The 20,354-nt window shown below is 44.1% G+C and overlaps 2 protein-coding genes across 5 annotated transcripts in view; one reads left to right on the forward strand and one right to left on the reverse strand.

Moving 5' to 3' along the window:
* The window catches only part of BRF1 (BRF1, RNA polymerase III transcription initiation factor subunit), a 164,703-nt gene that overhangs the window by 75,967 nt on the left and 68,382 nt on the right, over window positions 1–20,354 (reverse strand). For all 3 annotated transcript variants that reach the window (XM_021400928.1, XM_021400929.1, XM_021400930.1), the window contains 3 exons: window positions 13,528–13,600; window positions 6,045–6,194; window positions 4,343–4,436 (listed from right to left, as the gene is read on the reverse strand). In XM_021400928.1, coding sequence (XP_021256603.1) covers window positions 4,343–4,436; window positions 6,045–6,194; window positions 13,528–13,600 — 317 coding nt within the window. The remainder of the gene's footprint in view (window positions 1–4,342; window positions 4,437–6,044; window positions 6,195–13,527; window positions 13,601–20,354) is intronic.
* Window positions 8,688–11,661, forward strand: BTBD6 (BTB domain containing 6). Of its 2 annotated transcripts, XM_021400932.1 has the most exons (5): window positions 8,688–9,180; window positions 9,339–9,618; window positions 9,707–9,797; window positions 9,935–10,053; window positions 10,274–11,661. In XM_021400932.1, exons 2-5 carry the CDS (start codon window positions 9,428–9,430, stop codon window positions 11,304–11,306), a joined length of 1,434 nt encoding a protein of 477 aa, XP_021256607.1. In that variant the 5' UTR covers window positions 8,688–9,180; window positions 9,339–9,427; the 3' UTR covers window positions 11,307–11,661. The 2 variants fall into 2 exon arrangements, with proteins under 2 accessions (XP_021256607.1, XP_021256606.1); XM_021400931.1 differs by having other exon boundaries at window positions 9,090–9,618.

The raw sequence follows: 20,354 nt of genomic DNA on the forward strand, positions 1-20,354 counted from the left end.
CATTTGCTACAAATTAGCTAGGAACTGCTCGTTTATGGTGCTCATCTGCTAGCAGTTCTGTCCTTTTTTTTTCCAAGTATTAAAGAATAGGTACCTTGAAAGATTTATTCTAGTACTAATCAGAATGCCCTTAAGAATCAGTTGCTTTTGCTTGCTTCCACCAAAGCACAGATTTCAAATTATCACAAATTTGTTACCATAATTTTTTCTAATTCTTCAAACGCTCACACACAGCCGTTAACATTTGTGCACATCAGCTAACCCACTAATCATCCCACTGATGGGTTGTCCTGAATCGGTCCAAACCCGCTGGAATTCTTTGTCCTTGTTTTTCTCCTGATTCCAGTGTTCGCACCACGGAAATGAAACAAAATGCTACAGCGCTACTTAAAATTTTGCTCCATTAGCATGGTTCCTCCACTGCAGTATGTCAAAACATTCTATGATCTCCTGGAAAAGCAAAATAGCACGCTGCTTCGTTTCTTAGCAGAGCCGCTCAGACGAGCAAAGTCAAACACACAGAAAACTGTTTACAAGATCTAAGCCCGAGTTAGTGCTAAGAAGTTAATTATTGTATCAAAAGTAACAGCCACCAAATGAATTTGAAATGGCAGTTTTTAAAACAAGCATGAAGTACTGAAACATATTAGGACTCTAATTAATGCGTTAGCTTACGAGCTGTATGGAAGTCAGATTTATAAAAAGTAACATAGCCGGCGAAATTGGATTCATCAAAAACAAAACCTTTTTTCATTACAACAGACAAACCAGCTTGCAAAAGTATGCAATACCAGCAGGCATGGATCAAGCCCCATTTTCCTCGTTATCCTAGAAAGATTTCTAGAAATCACCTATAAGCCACTTGAATATTTCTCCATTATATAATTTGAGACATCAAATATTTCTCCATTTGCATCCTCAGTTCAGCACAGGGTTTTAGTACAACCATACATGTATCAGAGCAGAACACCGACTTCTAGGCACCCTTCCCTTCAGCTCTGGCTGTGAGACAGCTTCGGTATTTTGGAAAACCTGGCCCTGCAGCCACCTGTGCAGCATCCCTATTACCTTCTCTCCCCATCCTGGCTCTGAACTCACGTACCAAACCGCTCCTCTCTCTGCTTCTGCTCGCAGAAGTCTGCCCAGCTTTAGACTGCAGCAGGAATTTGGACACAAAGTTTATGTGAACTAGGTATTGCTGCAGTGAAAATAAGAAAAGCGACAGCACATTTGTCTCTATGCATGAGTCGTTAATTTTTCCAGAAAATTTCCAGTGCCATTGTTGAAAGAGCTAGAGCTGGGTCCCCAGAACACGAACAAAGGACCCTACTTACAAAAGCCCCTGCAGCATCTCCACCCTGAGTGGCAAAATGAGTTCCTTTGTCGTGAAGTTCTGTCTTCCTTTACCAAAAATACTGTTCTGTTGTGTGAAGAAACATTCGCCTCATAAACTTTAAATCTGTTCTGGCCTTTCATTTCAATTCCTTCCCAATCAAGCTTCACTTCTGCTGATACGCTACTCCATCTGAAGTTCATCACAAATAGGTTTTCTAACAGACAGTACTTCATGGAACTGAGAAGAAATATTTTTTTTATGTACAAAGCAGCTTAATTTAAAGATAAAGAAAGTGAGCCAAAGAAGTAAAACGCAGCTGTTAACAAAGATAAACTGATTTTTTAAATTTCTATTGAAGTAATGCCTAAGATCTTCAAACATGCATAAGGGCTGCACCGTATTAGATCATATACAATGGAGAAATATAACGAAAGTTATTCTTACTGCAAGTAGAATATAATTTAGTGTGCAGAAAAAGTATGCAGTAGGTGAATAAACAGATGAAGGGGCAGCCTCTGTAAATGTTAAAGAAGCAGAAGGGAAGACAGGTGCATTAAGCAGGCACAACTGTGAGAATTAAACCAAATAAGAGCACTGAGTTTATGAAAAGTTAATTTCTGTTATCTCCACAGAAGATTACACAAAAAATAACAATTTGACTAATTAGTTAGTATTTGTACAGTACTTTGAATATATAGAGTGATCTATAAGTTAATATCATTTCAATTAGACTGGAAGCGAGACAGATAGAATTATCAGTACATTTATTAATATTTAATGTGCTCCCTTTCAACAACAGCAACAAGCGTTACATTTTAATTGCGTGCTTCAAAACATAAAGCAAAAAGGCCCTGTGAAGCAACTACAAAGTTTTCTTACTGAGCCCCTATCAAAGCCACACGCACTAGAAATAAAGTCACTCCGTTCTCCAGCCAAACAGGCAGATTAAGACGCCCTGATTTGAAGGTGGATGACGGGGTCTACGGGCCACTTCCAGGCTTTGTTCCTTTTTCCTTTCAAACCAGATTCTGTTTATGATCAGTTCGTTCATTTTTAAGACCAGAAGGTACAGCACATTTCGGTGAACCTCCTCCTGAGCCCCATTCCCCGGTGCACAGCAGTAAGCTTAACACAGCCTTCTTAAAACCCATCGTTCCTACCTCCTCAGCCACTGCTCCATTCAGCCCTGTCCACCCCAGACTGGGTTCAACGTGGAAATCCAACCATAATGCAGAGAGAACCTGGAGGCCGGAAGCGTCAGCATTATCTGGACTCCCGCTTGGTTTCCTTCCAGGGCTTTCCAAGGAAAGCCAGCAAGCACAGAACCCAAGGCGGCCCATTATCGCTCTCCCACCCAACCACACTCAACAGCTTCACAATGCAGCTCTTCGCAGATCAGGATCACTACAGCAGTAATTGAAAGGAAATAAATCTACATCAGACTGAGAAGCAAAGAATTTCTTAAGAACAAGAAACAACTGCTTATTAATTCAAACGACTTCTACTTGATGGCATCTTCAGAGGAATTCTTGAAAGTGGAGGAAAAAATGGGGTGCAGAAACAGTTATTCAATGGTATTTTTTATTTGCCTTCATTAAGTACCATATAACGTGCTCTTATTTGAAAAACATCAATCAAATTCATAGATTCGTGATAAATATAGTTGTAATTATAGCTGCTTGAAAATAATTCAGCTGTCACGTTTACCCTGTCAAAGTAAATAACGCTGTCATTTCAGTTGATGTGTGTGACTTGAGTAAACATTTCAAAGCATGAATTCTGAAGCAAGATCTCTCCGCTTGAAACAATTGCTCAAATTAATTTTCCTTCCAACTCTAGTTTATTATGCTTATTTTCTTAGTAAGAATGAACTCTTCAACCATGTAACCAAGACGTCTTGAAATCAACTGTGGGTGCATAAATCATCAATTATACAAAATGCACATTAGAACACATGACCTGCTGACCAAAGGAAAAAAAGTGGCATTCGTACTCATTCATCCTGTTATTGTGCCCACAGCCATTTAAACAACTTAAATGTATTCCTGCAGCACCCAGGCAAGGCAGGGAAATATTATCACTCCTGCTCCACAAATGAAGATCTAGAGCAAATAGATGTTTCACAGTTAAGAAGTGAATGCTAATAACTAGTATTCAATTCAGCTGGATGTGCCTAGGCTGGTCTCAGTGATGTGGTGAGAAAGTAAAACACCAGGGGAACTTTCTAAAGACAAGCTTTGGTTCAACCAACTTCAAAATATACCGGCAGTAGAAAAATTTTGCACTGAGGGCAACAAAAAGTATGGCACTTCACAGTAAGGTCATTTTTCACAAACCTAGAAGAAAAGAAAAGGCCACCCATTTTCAAATCCGAGAGAAATTGGGTGACCACTACTAATGCTTACTTCATCAACATGTGGAAAGTGTTACTAGATCTTTTCAACAAAAACCAAGCCAAAAGCACAGGCAAAATTCTTACTTTCAGGCTGATAATTCTTGCTTTCTGCTGTTAATTCCAATTCCAATCCTTTCAGTGAAGTTATCATTAAAGCCATTGTGCTGTCTTCCATTTATTAGCAGCTCAACAATATTGAAAATGAACATTTTATCAAAATACTTTGCAAAGTCCTGTTCAGTAACAGCAAAAGGACAAGAATTTTCAGCACAGTATTCTGGATCAAGGCAAGAAAATCCTACGGGACATCCTCAGCTTTGAGAATCAATCAATTATTTCTTCTGTTAACATTTATGACCAAATACTGTTTGCCTTAAACTCTCCACCCATTAAACAGGCACAGCACTTCCCACCGCCTTCGCTGAGCACTCAAGGCCTTACATAAGAGGCAGGGTTAGTGCTTCAATATGACCAGCTGAACACATTGTACTTATTTTATTCCTGGCACTTAAAAGGAAAATAACCTGCTTTTCTCTGATATATAACCATTTTAGACTACACCACTTTCCAGTTCTGTAAACGAAAGATAAAAGTAATAAAATGGCACCGACCTTTTCCTCAGCGTAGACTCACAAACCTTGACCACCCTGATGACCTCTTTAACAGTGCGTCGGAAATCATGCATTCTCGCTGCCACTAACAGAGCTAGAGAATAAGCAGGGACAGTCAATGTCAGAAAGAGGAAAAATTGCTGAAGAAAAGCAGAAAACAGACAGATAACGATACCCTCTCTTTGCCCCCGCCTTCAGATAAAGAGCAGTAAACGCTGATGTTCAGCTGCATCCTTGAATACATGTGATGGACTTGACTTTACAGACTTTGTCCCTACCCAATAAAAGTAAGCTGATTGCAAACTGCACCCTAAAAATTTTACGCTTTAGCTCATTGTGGAAACCACAGCTATTTCAATACAGCACAGCAACACCAGACTGATCACACATTGTCAAAGTTATCATCTTTTTAGCAGAATTTACTAGTTGAATAAAAAGCTCTCCAGTTAAATCCCCCAAAAGCAAAACACAAAACCTGCTTAAGCTGTTCCCCTCAGCGCTGTCACCATTACCACCGGCCTGCTGGTGCCCAAGTGCTGGTGTGCAAGACCCTCTACACAGCCAGACATTATTGCATTCACAATAGTGTTCTGATTCAGAGCAGCAGGTCAGTTTTGAGGCATCAACCTCATTAATTCATTGTGGGGTGGTTCAGTGGGCAGAACAGGTTTAAGTATGCAGAACTGCTTTCCTCTAGTGGAAACAAAACCAGAGCTTCACTTCAGGCACGTGTGGAAATGGCTCCAGTTCCTAATGGGAACATCAAACGACTGCTCCTTCACACAGCTCCAGACAATGTGTGGCACAGACACGTAGGCCAAGGAACCAAAAGAAGCCATGAACCACATGCACTGTTCATTGTGTGTATGGCTGTAGGAACTCAGCACCTCCTGCTTCAACCTGTGTGTCTACTGAATGGTTTGAAACCATTTCCCCTTGTCCTGTCACAACAGATCCTGCTAAAGGGTCTGTCCCTTCCTTCTTACAGCACCCCTCTAGATACTGAAAGGTTGCTCTCAGGTCTCCCCAGAGCCTCCTCTTCTCCAGGCTGAATGGCCCCAGCTCTCTCAGCCTGTAACAAGTATGCATAGTTTTGGGTTCTCTATGGTTTATACACTATTCAAGCATGCACATGTAAGATCTTTCAAATACAATGAAGTGCATACACTAACACTGTGGCTATACGCACTGCTCATTAGTCTGACCTCACTAGCCAATTTCAACCATTTCTTAGCCTAGTCCTACAGGTTTTTGTAAGCATCATGCCTACAATGAATCTTGGAAAAAGATTGAGAGGAAAATAAATTCAAAGATTAGGTCAGAGAGGGCATTTCTTGCATAAGAATCAGTGTAAAGACACATACCAAAGTGCTTACACTAATGGTGCAGTTTTAGCTGACAAAAAACTACAGCTTGCAGAATGGGAGCAAAAGAAGCCTCAGAAAGGTTAAAAAAAAAACCAACAAGATGTAAGAGGTAAAGGATCTGAGCAAAGAATATAGGAGCAGAACCGAAATTTGAGTTCCTAGGAAATGGGAAAGTCAACAGCTGTTCCCAGCTCCCAGAGCTTCTTGCTCAACTTGCTGCAGGTGGAGCAACGCACCTTACACCTGATGTACCCGGCACCCCACATCTCACATATCTGACACCCCATATCTCACACCCCACATCTCACATATCTGACACCCCACATCTCACACACCTGCCCCACAGAGCCCGGACGGCCGGCGGCCAGTGTGCATCCAGTCTCGCTTCATTCTCTGCAGTAGCCTGAGAGCCGTCATGGACACTTCATGGTTCTTATCCCCAAATTCCAGCATATGTGCAAAACGAGGAATATATAAACACGGATCTGCAAAAGAAAGTAACACAATTATTCCTAATCCCAAGCCTTGATTTATGACGCACAGAACTGTGAGGCTGTCATGGTTGGCTTGCTTCACATCTCAGGGAACAAGTGGAGAGCAGCACAGACGAAGTTTGAGGAATACCTTTTCACTACGGGCGTAGCTAAAACAAAATCCTTCCCCACTTACAGACAAGCGGCTTTTAAAGCACGGCACACCATTGTCCTTAGTGCTTTTCAGGGTTCAAAGCTGTATCCAGGCACAAATTGCCGGAGCCCAATTAATGTCAACAGCCTACGACGATTTACATCAGCCCAGGATGTGTCTCCTGATGTATAAACTCATTTCAAGTGTTGGTGTTATCAGGTTCAGACCCACCGAAATCTGTCAGTGTGGATTGTGCTTCGCCTAACCCAATTTATAATTTATCAAACAATCTTGTAAAAGCCGCACGTAACACATGTTTACTCTGATTTGAGGTATCAGCTGCTCATTTCCTGCCTGCCTTTTATCACTTGACCGAAAATCCATGATGTAAGGTAAATTGTTAACTATTAGCCCCGACTCAATTTCCTTAGCTGATCTCCTATGTGGGCACTTACACTGATAAAGATGAAAATTCAGCTCAAAGCGCTGCAGCAGCCGCACGGATTTACAACTAATCAGAGTGCTTCCACGTAGCACCAAGCTCTGACAACGATGCCCTGTTGCTATCCCTAATTACTCACACCAGCAGTACATGGTTACACAAAGACATTTACATGAAAGCATCGCATTTATTGAACAAAAACTTCCAAACGCATCTCCCTCAAACCTTAAGATATGCCAAAGCACAGCCACCTCCTGACCGTGGCCATAAAAACCGAAGGTTTGGGAAAGACTGATGGATCGCTGTGATTCTTTAGGGCGGCTGTGTCATGTGCTAGCAGATCCCTGCCCACTGCAAGTGAACTGTCTGGGAGAACAGCTAAAGGAAAACCACCTCCAAGTACTTTCTTGTAAAAATGAGTGTTGGCACAATCACAGCTTTTGGAAAAGTGTGAATTCATCATGCTAGTAAACAGAAACGACCAATTCCAAAATGCAGAGCGCTTCCAGAGACAAAACTCAAACTCAGTGGACATGGAAACTTTGCTACTGATGCTGCAGCACCGTGTGCAATGCCAGCGGGCAGCACTGGCTGTCCCACGCGAGTTGGGGCTGCCCTGCATGGGATCCAGGCTGCTTCATATGGGGTCTGTGCCTCCCAGAATGGGGTCAGGGCTGTCCCACAGGGCAAGGACCCAGCTCCAGGGTGAAGCAGAGGAGTTGGGGGGTATTTGCACGCATCTGCATAGAAGTAGCTCAGTTTTCTGCCAGCGCTTGTGCCCAAAGGTCATTTGACAAAACATTACACGCAGTTAATTTAACTTCTGAAAGCTACCAAACAGCCAGAGTATGAATGCGTGGATGGTTTTGAGTGAAAAGCCAAAAGCGAAAGAGGCCATAAAAGGCCAAAAACTAATGCCACCAATATATAAATTACACTAGGGCCAAAGTTAACATGACTGTCTCCCGCATGGATTAAAAAAAAAAAAAAGAACACTTTTAAAATGCTGCTGAAGCCAATGGCAGTCCTTCCGTGCAGGTCCTGCAAGCAGCCGCACAGCCCCTGCCCATGGGGAGACCCTGGACTGAGGGCACAGCATGGAGCTGTGGGGTGAAGGTTGGGGGTCTGAAAGGGGCTGCAAGGCAAGAGAAGGGGGGAAAGTATAAGGGGGGAGGAATAAAAAGAGGAGAGAAGCTAAAAAGGGGGGTGAAATAAACTGGGGGCAATAAGAAGGAGAAAAAATAAAAGGGGGAGTGAAAAGTGGGGTGAGATAGAAGAGGAGCAAATAAAAAGTGGGGGAAGAAAAGTAAAAGGGGAAAAAGTAAAAGGGGAAAACAGAAGGAAAAAAATGAAAAAAATAAAAGGAAAGGAAAAATAAAAGGGGGGAACGATAACACTAAATAGAGGGAAATAAAACGGTGGGGGGAGATAAAAGGGAGACAAACTTTAACAGGAGAAAAAAAAGAAAAAAAAAAAAAGGAGAGGGAAATGAACCGGGAGAGAAGCCCCTGCAGCAGAGCACCGGGCAGAAGCCCCGCGCTTCCCTTTCTTTCCGCAGTTCAGCCCCGGCCATGCCCCCGCCGCCGGCCCGGCCACCCCCCACCGCAGTGCACGGCGCGGCGGCGCCCCCGCCCGGGCCGCCCGGGCAGCTCCGAGGGCCGCCCGCCCCGGGCCGCTCCGCGGTGCTATTCCGGCAGCGCTCGGCACAGCGCCCCCGAGCGGGCGCGGCGGGGAGGAGCGGGCGGCGCTGCCCGGCGCACGTCGCCGAGCGGGGGGCGGCTCTCCCCGCCGCGCCCCGGCGCTCCCCATTGGCGCGAGGGCCGTGACGCGCGGCGCGGCGCTGCCTCTTAGGGCGGGAGGCGGAGGCAGGGCCCGGCAGAGCCGCGCCGAGCACAGCCGCGAGGGGAGCGCCCGGGGCAGCGCTGCCTCCGCCGCCGAGCAGCCGGGGCGCCCCGCCGCCAGCAACGCCCCCGGGGCGGGCGGGAGCAGCGCGGAGGAGCAGCGCCGTGTGGCGGCGGAGGAGGAGGAGGCGGCGGCGGCCGCCGTCGCCGCCGCGGGGAGAGGAGGAGGAGGAAAGTTGGTGCGCCCGGCAGCGGACTGCGGAGAGCCGCCGCCGCCCCGGCCCGGCCCGGATGTGCCCCCGCCGCCGCCGCCTCCAGCACCGGGAGGGGAAGGACGGAGCGGAGCGCCGCTGGCAGCGGGGAGCCGGCGGCGGGCGGTAGCACCTGGAGGATCTGCGGACTGACGCCGTGCCCTGCTGGATCTGTGGGGATTTTGGTGGTGTGCTGTTTTTTTTTTTTTTTTTTGGCTTTTTTTTTTTTTTTTTGGCTGGTTTTTCTTCTCGTCCTCCTCCTCGGGGGCCGGAGCCGCCCGCCCGCACTGCCCGGGTTCCCCGCTGCGAGGTGAGCACCGGAGCGCTCCGTGACGGCGGCCTGGGAGCGCCCATCCACGCCGCGGGACCTGGTTCGGGAGCCGGCGGTCCTCTCGCCGATGCCACTGCCCCATGGGTGCCTCAATGGCAGGATCATGAAGTGTTTGACTTTTTTTCTTCTGCTTCCAGAGACCTTAAAGAAGTCCAAAAAGAGCGTCCGGTCAAACGGCAAGGCGCCAGGATGCTCTGAGGCAGTGCCCCTGGCCCTGAAGAAGAAGATGGCCGCAGAACTTTACCCTGCCAACACCAATATCGCCAACAGCAACGCCGCCGCCGCCGGCAGCAAGAAGCCCGCGCTGCAGCTGCAGCAGAGCGCGCAGCCGCCCCCGCCGCCCCAGCTCCAGAACCTCAATAACAACAACTTGGAGAGCGCCAGCTGGCAGTCGTGCCACCCCACGCTGCGCGAGAGGTGAGGCCGGGCCCCCCCCCCGGGTCGGGTGGGTGCGTGGGTCCGGGCCGCCCGCCGCTAACCGGCCTCTCCCTGCCCTCGTCCGCAGGAACGCGCTGATGTTCAATAACGAGCTCATGGCTGACGTCCACTTCATCGTGGGCCCGCCAGGGGCATCCAAGAAAGTTCCTGCCCATAAGGTGGGTGCGGAGCGCGGCTCGCTGTGCGCACCCGGGTTCCGTGTCTCGGTTCTCCTCGCCTCGTCCCAGAAGCGATGTGCGCGTGTGGCGGTCGCAGGGAGCGGCGCGGTGCTGAGGTGCTCTCTCTGTTTTTGCAGTACGTGCTGGCAGTGGGCAGCTCCGTCTTCTACGCTATGTTTTACGGCGATCTCGCCGAGGTCAAATCCGAAATCCATATCCCAGATGTGGAACCCGCAGCCTTTCTAATCCTATTAAAGTAAGTGGCCGCTCCGAGTCTACTAATTACGTGGACGGAATCAAAGTGGCTTATAGAATATGCAGCTCCCGCTCGGCGTCGTGCGACGCGCACGTAGTAACGCTTCGTGAGCTGTCAGATGCTGAACGTCTGACTAACAGCCAGCAGCAATGACTAGAGATGAGTTTTCCGTAGGCTGCGCCTCTGTGCTTTCCCTTACGAAACTTCTTTTCTCACCTAGATACATGTACAGCGATGAGATAGACCTGGAAGCCGACACGGTGCTGGCGACGCTCTACGCTGCCAAGAAGTACATCGTGCCGGCCCTGGCGAAGGCGTGCGTCAACTTTCTGGAGACGAGCTTGGAGGCGAAGAACGCGTGCGTCCTGCTGTCCCAGAGCCGGCTCTTCGAGGAGCCAGAGCTGACGCAGCGCTGCTGGGAGGTGATCGATGCTCAGGCCGAGATGGCGCTCAAGTCGGAAGGGTTCTGCGAGATCGACCTGCAGACGCTGGAGATCATCGTGACGCGGGAGGCCCTCAACACCAAGGAGGTGGTGGTGTTCGAGGCCGTTCTCAACTGGGCGGAGGCCGAGTGCAAGAGGCAGGGGCTGCCGGTGACGCCGCGCAACAAGAGGAACGTGCTGGGGAAAGCGTTGTACTTGGTGCGGATCCCCACGATGACTTTGGAAGAGTTCGCCAACGGGGCGGCCCAGTCCGACATCCTCACGCTGGAGGAGACGCACAACATATTCCTGTGGTACACGGCTGCCAACAAACCCAAACTCGAGTTTCCGCTGACAAAAAGGAAAGGACTCGTGCCGCAGCGCTGCCATCGCTTTCAGTCGTCCGCGTACCGCAGTAACCAGTGGAGGTACCGGGGGCGGTGCGACAGTATTCAGTTTGCCGTAGACAAACGGATATTTATAGCGGGACTGGGATTGTATGGGTCGAGTTGTGGCAAAGCTGAATACAGCGTCAAAATTGAACTGAAGCGCTTAGGAGTTGTCCTTGCTCAGAATCTGACCAAGTTTACCTCCGACGGCTCCAGTAATACCTTCTCGGTGTGGTTTGAGCACCCGGTGCAGGTTGAGCAGGACACGTTTTACAATGTAAGTGCCATTCTGGACGGCAATGAGCTCAGTTACTTCGGGCAGGAGGGAATGACTGAAGTGCAGTGCGGGAAAGTGACCTTCCAGTTCCAGTGCTCCTCGGACAGTACCAACGGGACTGGGGTACAAGGAGGACAAATCCCTGAGCTCATTTTCTATGCATGATGCATTTCACCTTGATTGTATTCCAGTACTGCAACGCTGCACATTAAGGGAGTCTTCAATTTTACTACAAAACTGTACAGCAGTATGGAATGTTACGCTACTTACCTATCTGCTACATCAGGCTATACCAATAAGTGAAGGAATGCTCTTGAATTTAATCTTATTTTATTTATTCATAAGCTATTTGACTTAATTAAGACTGCAGTGAGCAGAAAAATGTTAAATTTTGCACATGCGTGCATTTATTTTGTATATAGATAACTAACTCGCAGACTGCAGCTGACTCAACCAGAATGTTCTAAACTAGAGCAGTTTATGAATCGGTGAAATATAAAACATTTCTACTTGCCCTAAATCCTGCGTACTTGCCCATTACTGATGTTATGGCTTGTCTGTTAATTCAGCTACAGTGTAGTTAATGGGTGGTAACACCCCTGCCTGGCTGTCCTCTGCAAGGTGTGAGCATCACTGCACACAGAAAGGCTCTTCCACCTGCAGAGCCCATCCATCAGGCAGCCCTCATTGTCCTTCATGAAGAAGGACAGGAGCAAGGAAGCTCGGAGGTTGGCTGTGGGTTGCCTAAGCTGAACAGAAAAAACTTGAGCATAACCAGCACTGATAAAACCTCGTGCTTACAGCTGTAAGCTTCTCCTATCCATCTGCATTCTGCTTTTGGCATCATTTGTGTTAACCTCCACTCTGCCCAGCAAACAGCAGCAGTAACACCTGCGCTGTCAAAATGCACCAGATTTGAGCAGCCAGAGTCAAGACAGACAGATACAGCCTCATGCAGCCACAAGCTGCACTACTGACAGCCACTACTTAAATATACATCACATCTTGCCTTTAGGAGCAGACAGATTTACAGTACGGTCACTCAAAATTACTGAGGGAAGCCACCATAAGGAAAAGCTGCCAGGCCTTTTTTCTCTCCGTGTAGTTCTGGGGGTATCAGTCATTTTCATAGCTAGCATCCTTCAGTTTTCTCAGACTGACAAAGATAGGTGTATTCCTCAAGCATCTGACCATGATTACAGCTGAACCAAGGGGAAGTACTTACTGTTATTTACAAAAATATTGTAATTGTAGAATGATCTGGTTTACTTTTTTTTTTGCACATATAACAGGTGCCTCTACATTTAGCTTCAAGTTTTGTTTGCTTTTTTACCTGAGCTGCATTATTTTTCTACCTTGAAACTAAACTGTAATAAAATGTTGCCTGTTCTCTCAGAAAAACAGAAAAAAAAAAATAAGGGAACTGAATTCCTGGAAAGAAGATGTCTGTACAGGACATCAGGCTCTGCTAACTCATTTGCCAACTAACCCCTCTTACTGCAATGATGGGAGATAGCTGTGTCCTGCCCCTGTATGGATACCATTATGACGATACTCAGTATGGCAGCTGCTGATTCCCTTGCTGCAAACTGAAAGAGCAAGAACACAGTTATGTGACCAGCTCAGTACATCTGAAGGAGGGTGCATGTGTTCTTGAGCACAAAGGCATCTGATTCTCTCTGTACAGATTAAGGAGAGTGGGAGTGATGGTGGGTTAAGATACAGGGAAAAGAATTCTGCACAGAGGTGGGCAACGGTCACAAGACCTCTCTATAAACTCGCTTTTTTGTAGTGGGAATTGACATGAATTCCCTTGGCTCAGAGCTACAACCTAGAAAAGAGCTTTTCACCGTTTTGACACGGTGAACCCCACCTCCATAACACTGTGTGCTATGGTTTGAACGGTGACTTAATTAAAAAGTTAGTTACTAGAATACTTGGGAAAAGCTGCATACTTTGAAAACGCTGCACTCTGTTTTCCATCAGGTCACTTGTATATCAAGCACTGAACACTGCAACTGCAGTGATGGACTGAGAGTCTGTTTGGCAAATGCTTACAAGATGTTTCTGTGGAGCTGAAGTTTGACAGGCCCTTGCAAGCTTGCAGATAAACACACATTTGTCATAGATCATCAGTCTATTGTCTTAATGTAGCCTAAGCTACTTTCAGAAAAAGCATCAAAATTGTAGAAGAAAACAGCATCTACCGCCCATAAGGTCTTACATAAAGGAGACCAGGATCTCATGGCCAGTATTGCTGGATGGATTCCAGCTTCATTTTTAAGTTACCGCTTTAGTGGATTAATACTATGGACACATACATAACAGATTCTTTTGAAGTAATCATACCAGAAATACACCCATTATTCAAAGTGTAAAGAAGTACCTATGGCTGGAGCATTTATGCAGAGTTCTCTCGCCAGCAGAAGGAAAGTTTTTCCCAGCACATAGACATTCACCTGGTAAAAGACAAAAATCATTATTTAAATCTTAAACCACAAATGTTTTCCAACACATCTTTTAATTGTAAAGGAAAAAAAAAAACCTTTTGAAATCTTAAACAACTTGCTTTAAAAATTTCAATTAAAGTAATACAAGAAACATTGGTAGGGACAGAGCAGTACCTGGTGCTCATCATGAGCTGCACAAGTAAGCACTGGAAATCAAAGCAGGAGTTGATAGTGGAAAAAAACCTACAAAGAGCTGTTCATTATGCTCTTCAGTGGACTCTGCTCTGTAGTACTTGGACAATTTCTCAGTTGTCACCTAACATCTTAAAGCAGTAAGTAGACTTTACAGCGTCATTCATCTTGTAACATAACAAACCCTCGGCAAATAATCACAAGCCAGTGCAGATTTCAGCTCTGTATGATCATGTGAAGTGGAATAATTAAGTGTTGCACAAGTGCAAACCAAACTTTTCTACCAAAGAAAGGAGCAGTGTCACATGCCCCGAGGTTATTTGTCAGTTCTGATTGGTTTGGACGTTGACCCACATCACTCGACAGTTACAAAAAAAAAAAGATAAACAAACCTGAAAAAAGAAAAAAAAAAGCAACTCTAAAGCACAGCAAGCCTAAGGAGTCCAGCAGAGCCCCACTCTCTCCACCCCACTTTTCACTGTTCATCTAGGAGGATGTGAAGGGATGGGAGGAGCTGCTCTTCATACTCTGATTTGCAATTTATGGCATAGGCAATTACAGTTGTGCTTGTAAAGACTGAGGAAGCTTTATTTTGCTATCTTGTGGTCAACAAGAAAGGCAGGATATACTTCAATTCCCAATTAGCTCCAAACGTTCCCACGAAGCTCCATGCGCACCTTGCTCCCCAAGGCACCCATAAAGGTTGAAGTCAGTATAAAAAACTCTATTCTCCTCCTGAACAAACAAAAAGGTGAAGGTTTTTATTTATTTTTTTTTTCCTAGTAGCGTGCACTCTATTGCTTTCATGCAGCAGAACTACCACTCTCTTTCCTATGCTACAATGATGAACGCGTTCACTAAGCAGTCTATGACACAACGGCGTTGTCCATGGAAATACATAACCTGTTACTAAGCACTACCTTTCAGTTTAACAAAAGAGCTTCACCAGTTTAAAAGCAGCTATCCTCTCAAGCATATGGATGCTTCACCAAGCTAGTGACAAAGAACAAACAAATACTGGCACACTTTCACCTAGCCTTGCACTTCTTCATGTGAAATTTTTCTTAACGTGATTTTTTCTGGTGCGAATTCAAATATAAAAAGGGAAGATTTTAAATAAATCCTCAGAATTATCACGTATCCTGAAAGTAAATGCTCAAACAAGTAGGTGTATGTGACATGGCATGAATTTAGTCCATATTTAGTGGAGACTGCTGAATACCTTCCATGCTTTGTGTGACCAATGGTTAGACTGGCCTATCCCATACAGAAGTACAGTCTGAAATATTGCCATCCTTTTGCCAGATGACATAGCAATACTATTCTATGGCAAGGAAGCAAACAAAATATAACCTCCGAACAAGAAGTGTACTTAGGAAATAAGTCATCGAATTCAACCCAGAAAAATAAGCATCTACTGAATCTGGCAATTCATACAGGAGTTTGGGAGCACGTGACTTTCCATGAGCCACAGAGACATTACTAAAGCAAAATAGCTGCAGTGTTTCAGTTGGCTTTCAATGCTCTACGTTCACTGCAACTTTGGAATGGATTGTTTTGACCTTCTGTCCAAAATATATTAACATAAAGAGTGGGGGTTTGGCAGTAGTTTCAGCCTTCTAAGTTGGCTGACCGAGTTACTATAAATCTTGAACCTCATCGCTTAGATCTTGCTCTGCAAGGATGATTTCACTGCACAAATCAATAAAGTTACTTCAGGGGAGCCAAGTACATGCAATGTTTCCATCAGAGCGTCACAAACTCATCTAGTTCCTTCATTTTAGTCTAGAGAAAGCCTTAGATTCAGTCAAGTATTTTTCCCTCGGGATCTTCTGCCAGGATATCCAGATTCTTCATGCGTATCCCCATCTAACCACGTCACTGTATGAAACTCCTCCCAAGGAAACTTTCCAGAAATGCAATCATCAAAGAACAAATAAATATGAAGAGATATAAGAAGGCAGAGTTGTTTTTTTTTTTTCTTAGCTGTGTTCTAACTAACAAAACAGGTGTTGAATTAAATCCAAAGCAAAGAAAAATGCATTATAAAATTGCTCAGTGACTCTTGTATTTTAAACTTTCCATCCCTGCCCTAGCTAAAGGTCTCCAGATCCACGCTCTGTCTGAGAAGTAATACACTCAAACCCAACCTGCTTTTCCACCTCACCTGTGTTGGCAGTGTTTTATAACCAGCTTGAAGGTGTAGGCAGCGTATTTACACAAAATAATAAATTCAAATTGAAATGGTACATCGGGGTATTTCTTTTGATCACAAGAGCACTTTGCAGTCTCTGGATACTACCAATTCAGAAAGAAGGTATGACAGTCACTGCATTATGTGCTCTGTATCCAAGCTCACACTTCTTTAATGTCAGTGTAAAGTCACAAAAAGAATTGGGAATATTCAACTGGTTCCAGTTTTCCTGGCAGATGGGTCCAAGAAATACTCCAGACCCAGTAAAACAAAACACTAATCATCTCTGGAACTTACCAAACATTCAGAGGTTCTGGGGCATTTCTCATAAGCAGAGTATTAAATATGGCCTAGAGCTCACCCAGAAATCAGTAATGAACTGCTGCAACATGGCACATAATTTCTGGTTGTGGTAGAGGGCCCTCACACTAAAATTTAATACCACTGTCACTAATTTGAAACATTATATACACATACACACACACCCCTCCTGCAATAGATGAAAAATTACAGATAGATAATAGGCACATAGAAAGAACCTATCTTTATTCATCTTTTGTACATTTTTTGCACACTACTAAGCTTCGAAAATTAAGGGAATTAATTTAGAGGGCTACTTTAATTCCTAGCTTTTGTCATTAAGAACTTATAATAAAAATTCATCTACTCCAATCCATCAAAAGCTTCATGTTCCAAATTTAGAACCATATGACATTTGTATTCATAAAACCTAATTTTATGAGTTCTTAGAATGTTGAACAAACAAAAATGCCCTTCTAGAAGGATGTCTCTGGCTTAGACTTGAATTGTGGCAGCTTTCAAGCTTACCCCATTAACTTTGGTCTCTTTTCCCCACTTCTTAACTTATGAGAATCAAACTGGGAGCCTGTATTTTCCCAGACTCTCTTCAGTCAAAGTGTAGCAGTTGTTTTATGGACTTTCCAAAGACTTGTGATCTCTGTACTGTTTTCATATTTTGATCAGATATTAAAATTCTCTAAAGTAGATGCAAGCATTAGGTTTGAGCAGCAACACTTAATACAACAGAAAGGATAATCAACCTCTTCTTTAGTAGGTATTCTAAAATATTTGCATACTCTCATATATGTTACTACACTATTTTACATTCAGTTCACATTTAATGGAATGCACTTGCAAGTACATGGATCTGCCACTATGCATTCTGTTTTTTTTGTCATTTTGTTTTTTTTTTTTAAACAATATTTTCCAGCAGGAAGACATTTTTTCAGATAAAAAGTACACATTCACCAAGGAACTGCAAAGCAACCCATTTTTTAACCTTAAGTTTTTACAGGAGAAATTAAGATTCTATAAGATGTTGTCCTTTACCAATCATTTCTGCTCTTGTTATAGAACACTCTGTATTAGTTAAAAGTGGCACTTGGAGAAGGAATGGCTTCCAATTATTCACTTAGATCTTTATAGAAAAATCCTCCTACTTATTATACTCTTTGCCCTTCACAGTATTTTTCAGAGACAGTCTTTTCATTTCACATCTGTCAGTCATCAGATGCTGATTTCAAAGGGACACTTCCACAGGGACTCTTATCCTTTCATAATTTCCTCTTGATTTCAAATCATGCCTGACATGTTCACAAATACCAATATACTTCCACTTCTACAAATAACAAATACCTCCATGCCAGTACCACAGGAATTCAACTGTTCATCAGCCTAACACACTCCAGAATTTTAAACTCTCTTTGGGAAACACGGAATCCCCCATTCATACAGGTACCAGATACATTAAATTCAAGACAGTAGCAATCAATAAAGTTGCATCACAGTCAAGCAAAAATCTTCATTCATATTTCTAAATGAATAAATCAATACCCTTTCACTACGAGCAATTTCCAAAAAGGCTTTTCATGACCATGGCACAGCATCATGGAAAAATATTACAAATGGTGACAGTGCTACGTTCTTCTGTCATTCAGAAAGACGAAGACTGGGCAGTTGGAACTCGATGAGAATTCACACTGTGAAACATCCATGGCTGCTTGCCTAAATAATTAAGCAAGCATGAAAAGCAAATGAGTTTTTAAGGAGAGTGTCTGTTGCTGGGGAAAGAGGCACCTGTGGTTATTTGATTCATTATTAACATTTCTAGTATAGTAATGCCTGAAGGTCCCAACCAGGTTGTTTAAATTAACTCAATCAACATAGCAATTTGCAAAGGGGCAATAAAGGCAACGCAGTCAACATGTTAATATCTTTAAAGGAACAAAGGGTATTAAAAACTGAAGCAAATGAGTACTGTGTAAATATATACATATATACTCTTTTACCCTTCTTCTCTTGAAATGTCTTATTTTTGGGGTCCATATCAGAACCAGAACATCACATTTAACCTCAAAAGAGGAACAATATATGAAACTACAAATGTGCACAAAACCCAGCTTGTCAGAGTGAAGTTGAAGAAAAGACACAAATCAAAATTAAGCAGCTTCTTTTATGCTGCATTTCAAAGCTCTGCCTTCATTCTAGGGACCCCATAGAGAGCCTGCTTTTCACTAATCACATACGCTGTAGTCCTAGCATTCTTCCTCTAACACCACAGCTGTACAATAAATCAGAATCATACCATCAATGCAACAAAGTAAGGGGGTAATTTGTGACGAGCACAGAAGAATCAGCGAGGCCCAGTGCTGCCTTAAAAATAAAATAAATAGTAATAATAATAAAAATACAAGCTTCCCAAAATAACTCACAATAATGATCCTTCTGGACAATGAAGTATTGTTACTTGACTGCACAAATTGAAGAGAAAGAAATTGAAGAGGATAAGAGTTATGTTTTGAAGCAGAAGACAGACCGAAGGACCAGACAAACAAGTAGAAGGTAGTGGTTTTCTCTTCTTGTATAGCCTCTTTTCTCATCGTGAATCGTGGGATAGCTCTGGTTGGAAGGGATCTCAGGAGGCCTCCAATCCAACCTCCTGCTTGGAGCAGGGTCAGTGCAAAACCAGGTGGCCCAGAGTCTGGAGAACCTCCAAGGATGGGGACTTCAAAACTCCTCTGAGCAACCTGTTCCAACGCTTGAGTACCCTCACGGTGAAAAACCTTGTCTTGATATGAAGTCAGAATGTCTCGTTTTCATTTATTATGTCGGCTGCTGCTAATCCTCCTGCCGTGCACTGCTCTAAAGGGCCTGACTCTAACATCTCTTCAGGCAGCATTAGTCTTATTTAACAGCAGGACACACCATAAGGCACACTAAAATGATACTTGACAAGGCTGAAACTGGAGATCAAAGCAGTGCCAACATCTCTTCCTGAAGTCTTTTATGACTATGTTGCAAAGACCATGACACTGGAGATTACAAGAGGCTGAAAAAAGAAACTGGAGTCTCCTAGGATTGGAAAGGCAGCATTCAAACGTGAGCCAAATAGTTCTCCAGATGAATAGAATGAATGCTCTGAAATAGATGAACAAACCCAAACTGTTCAAAAGTTGGGCCAAGGCTAGACAAGCTTCTCAGCTCTCCTCAACAAGCAAGTCCTGTCACTTCGATTGGAATAACAAAAAAGCAAACAAAGGGCCTGATTATAGACCGCTCTGAAGTCTGTATTTGCAAGTAAAATGCAATATCTGAAAATATAAACAAGTACTTTCCCTGTCGGAGACTGGTGACTGATCATCCATCCAATGCAATCAACATGCAGCGTGCCTTTTCACTCTGCACAGGGAGCACGTAGCACTGCTCTGCACATTTTCAGTTCGTTTCAACTAATGCTTTAAAGTCTAAGTGTACCAGAGGCACGCTGAATCTGACACTTTCAATGGGAGGTTTCCAACACATAGGACGTATTTCATCTAGAGATAAAATGGAAAGCAAAATGCCAAAAAAAAAAGTTGGCCCTTCAATCAAAAAAGGGGGCAATTTTATTTCATTCTGACAGCAATTTTGAAGTTCCAGAAGTTGTTATGAAACGGAATAGTTCTCTAGCGGAATAAGCCAAACTCCCCCATCTCAGTCATCAGTACAGGAGAAAAACTGAAAAGGCTTTTTAAACAGACTCTCACTTTCAGCTACCAAAATTGCTCATGTTGGAAGCTACCAGCTACCAGTTGTGAGGACTCAGCTCTCCCAGCACCTACTGAAGGTCACAGATGCAGAACAGCACAGCAGTATCACACCTAGCTGCAAGCTGGCAAAAGAAAACAATAGATAGTTTTTTTTTTTTTTTCCACAGGTTTTCATTTATCCTTTTTGCTGGTAGATTTATTTTTGTTTTGCTATTAGATGTTGCAGTGCACAAAAGCAGTGCACCTCCCATCACCACTCAAACTCACCAAAATTTATTTCAAGGTGTTCTGCAATTTACTCAGTAGCTTCCACAAGGATGCTTTGTTA

The sequence above is a fragment of the Numida meleagris genome, chromosome 6 (genome assembly GCF_002078875.1).
Source record: "Numida meleagris isolate 19003 breed g44 Domestic line chromosome 6, NumMel1.0, whole genome shotgun sequence".
Taxonomy (NCBI): Eukaryota; Metazoa; Chordata; class Aves; order Galliformes; family Numididae; genus Numida; species Numida meleagris.

Bases quoted from the DNA above. Each gene is read 5' to 3' on its own strand.
- BTBD6 (XM_021400931.1), top strand. From the start codon at position 9,269: ATGCCACTGCCCCATGGGTGCCTCAATGGCAGGATCATGAAGTGTTTG. The intron at 9,798-9,934 runs GTGGGTGCGGAG...CTGTTTTTGCAG, and splicing joins AGAAAGTTCCTGCCCATAAG to TACGTGCTGGCAGTGGGCAG. The intron at 10,054-10,273 runs GTAAGTGGCCGC...TTTCTCACCTAG, and splicing joins GCCTTTCTAATCCTATTAAA to ATACATGTACAGCGATGAGA.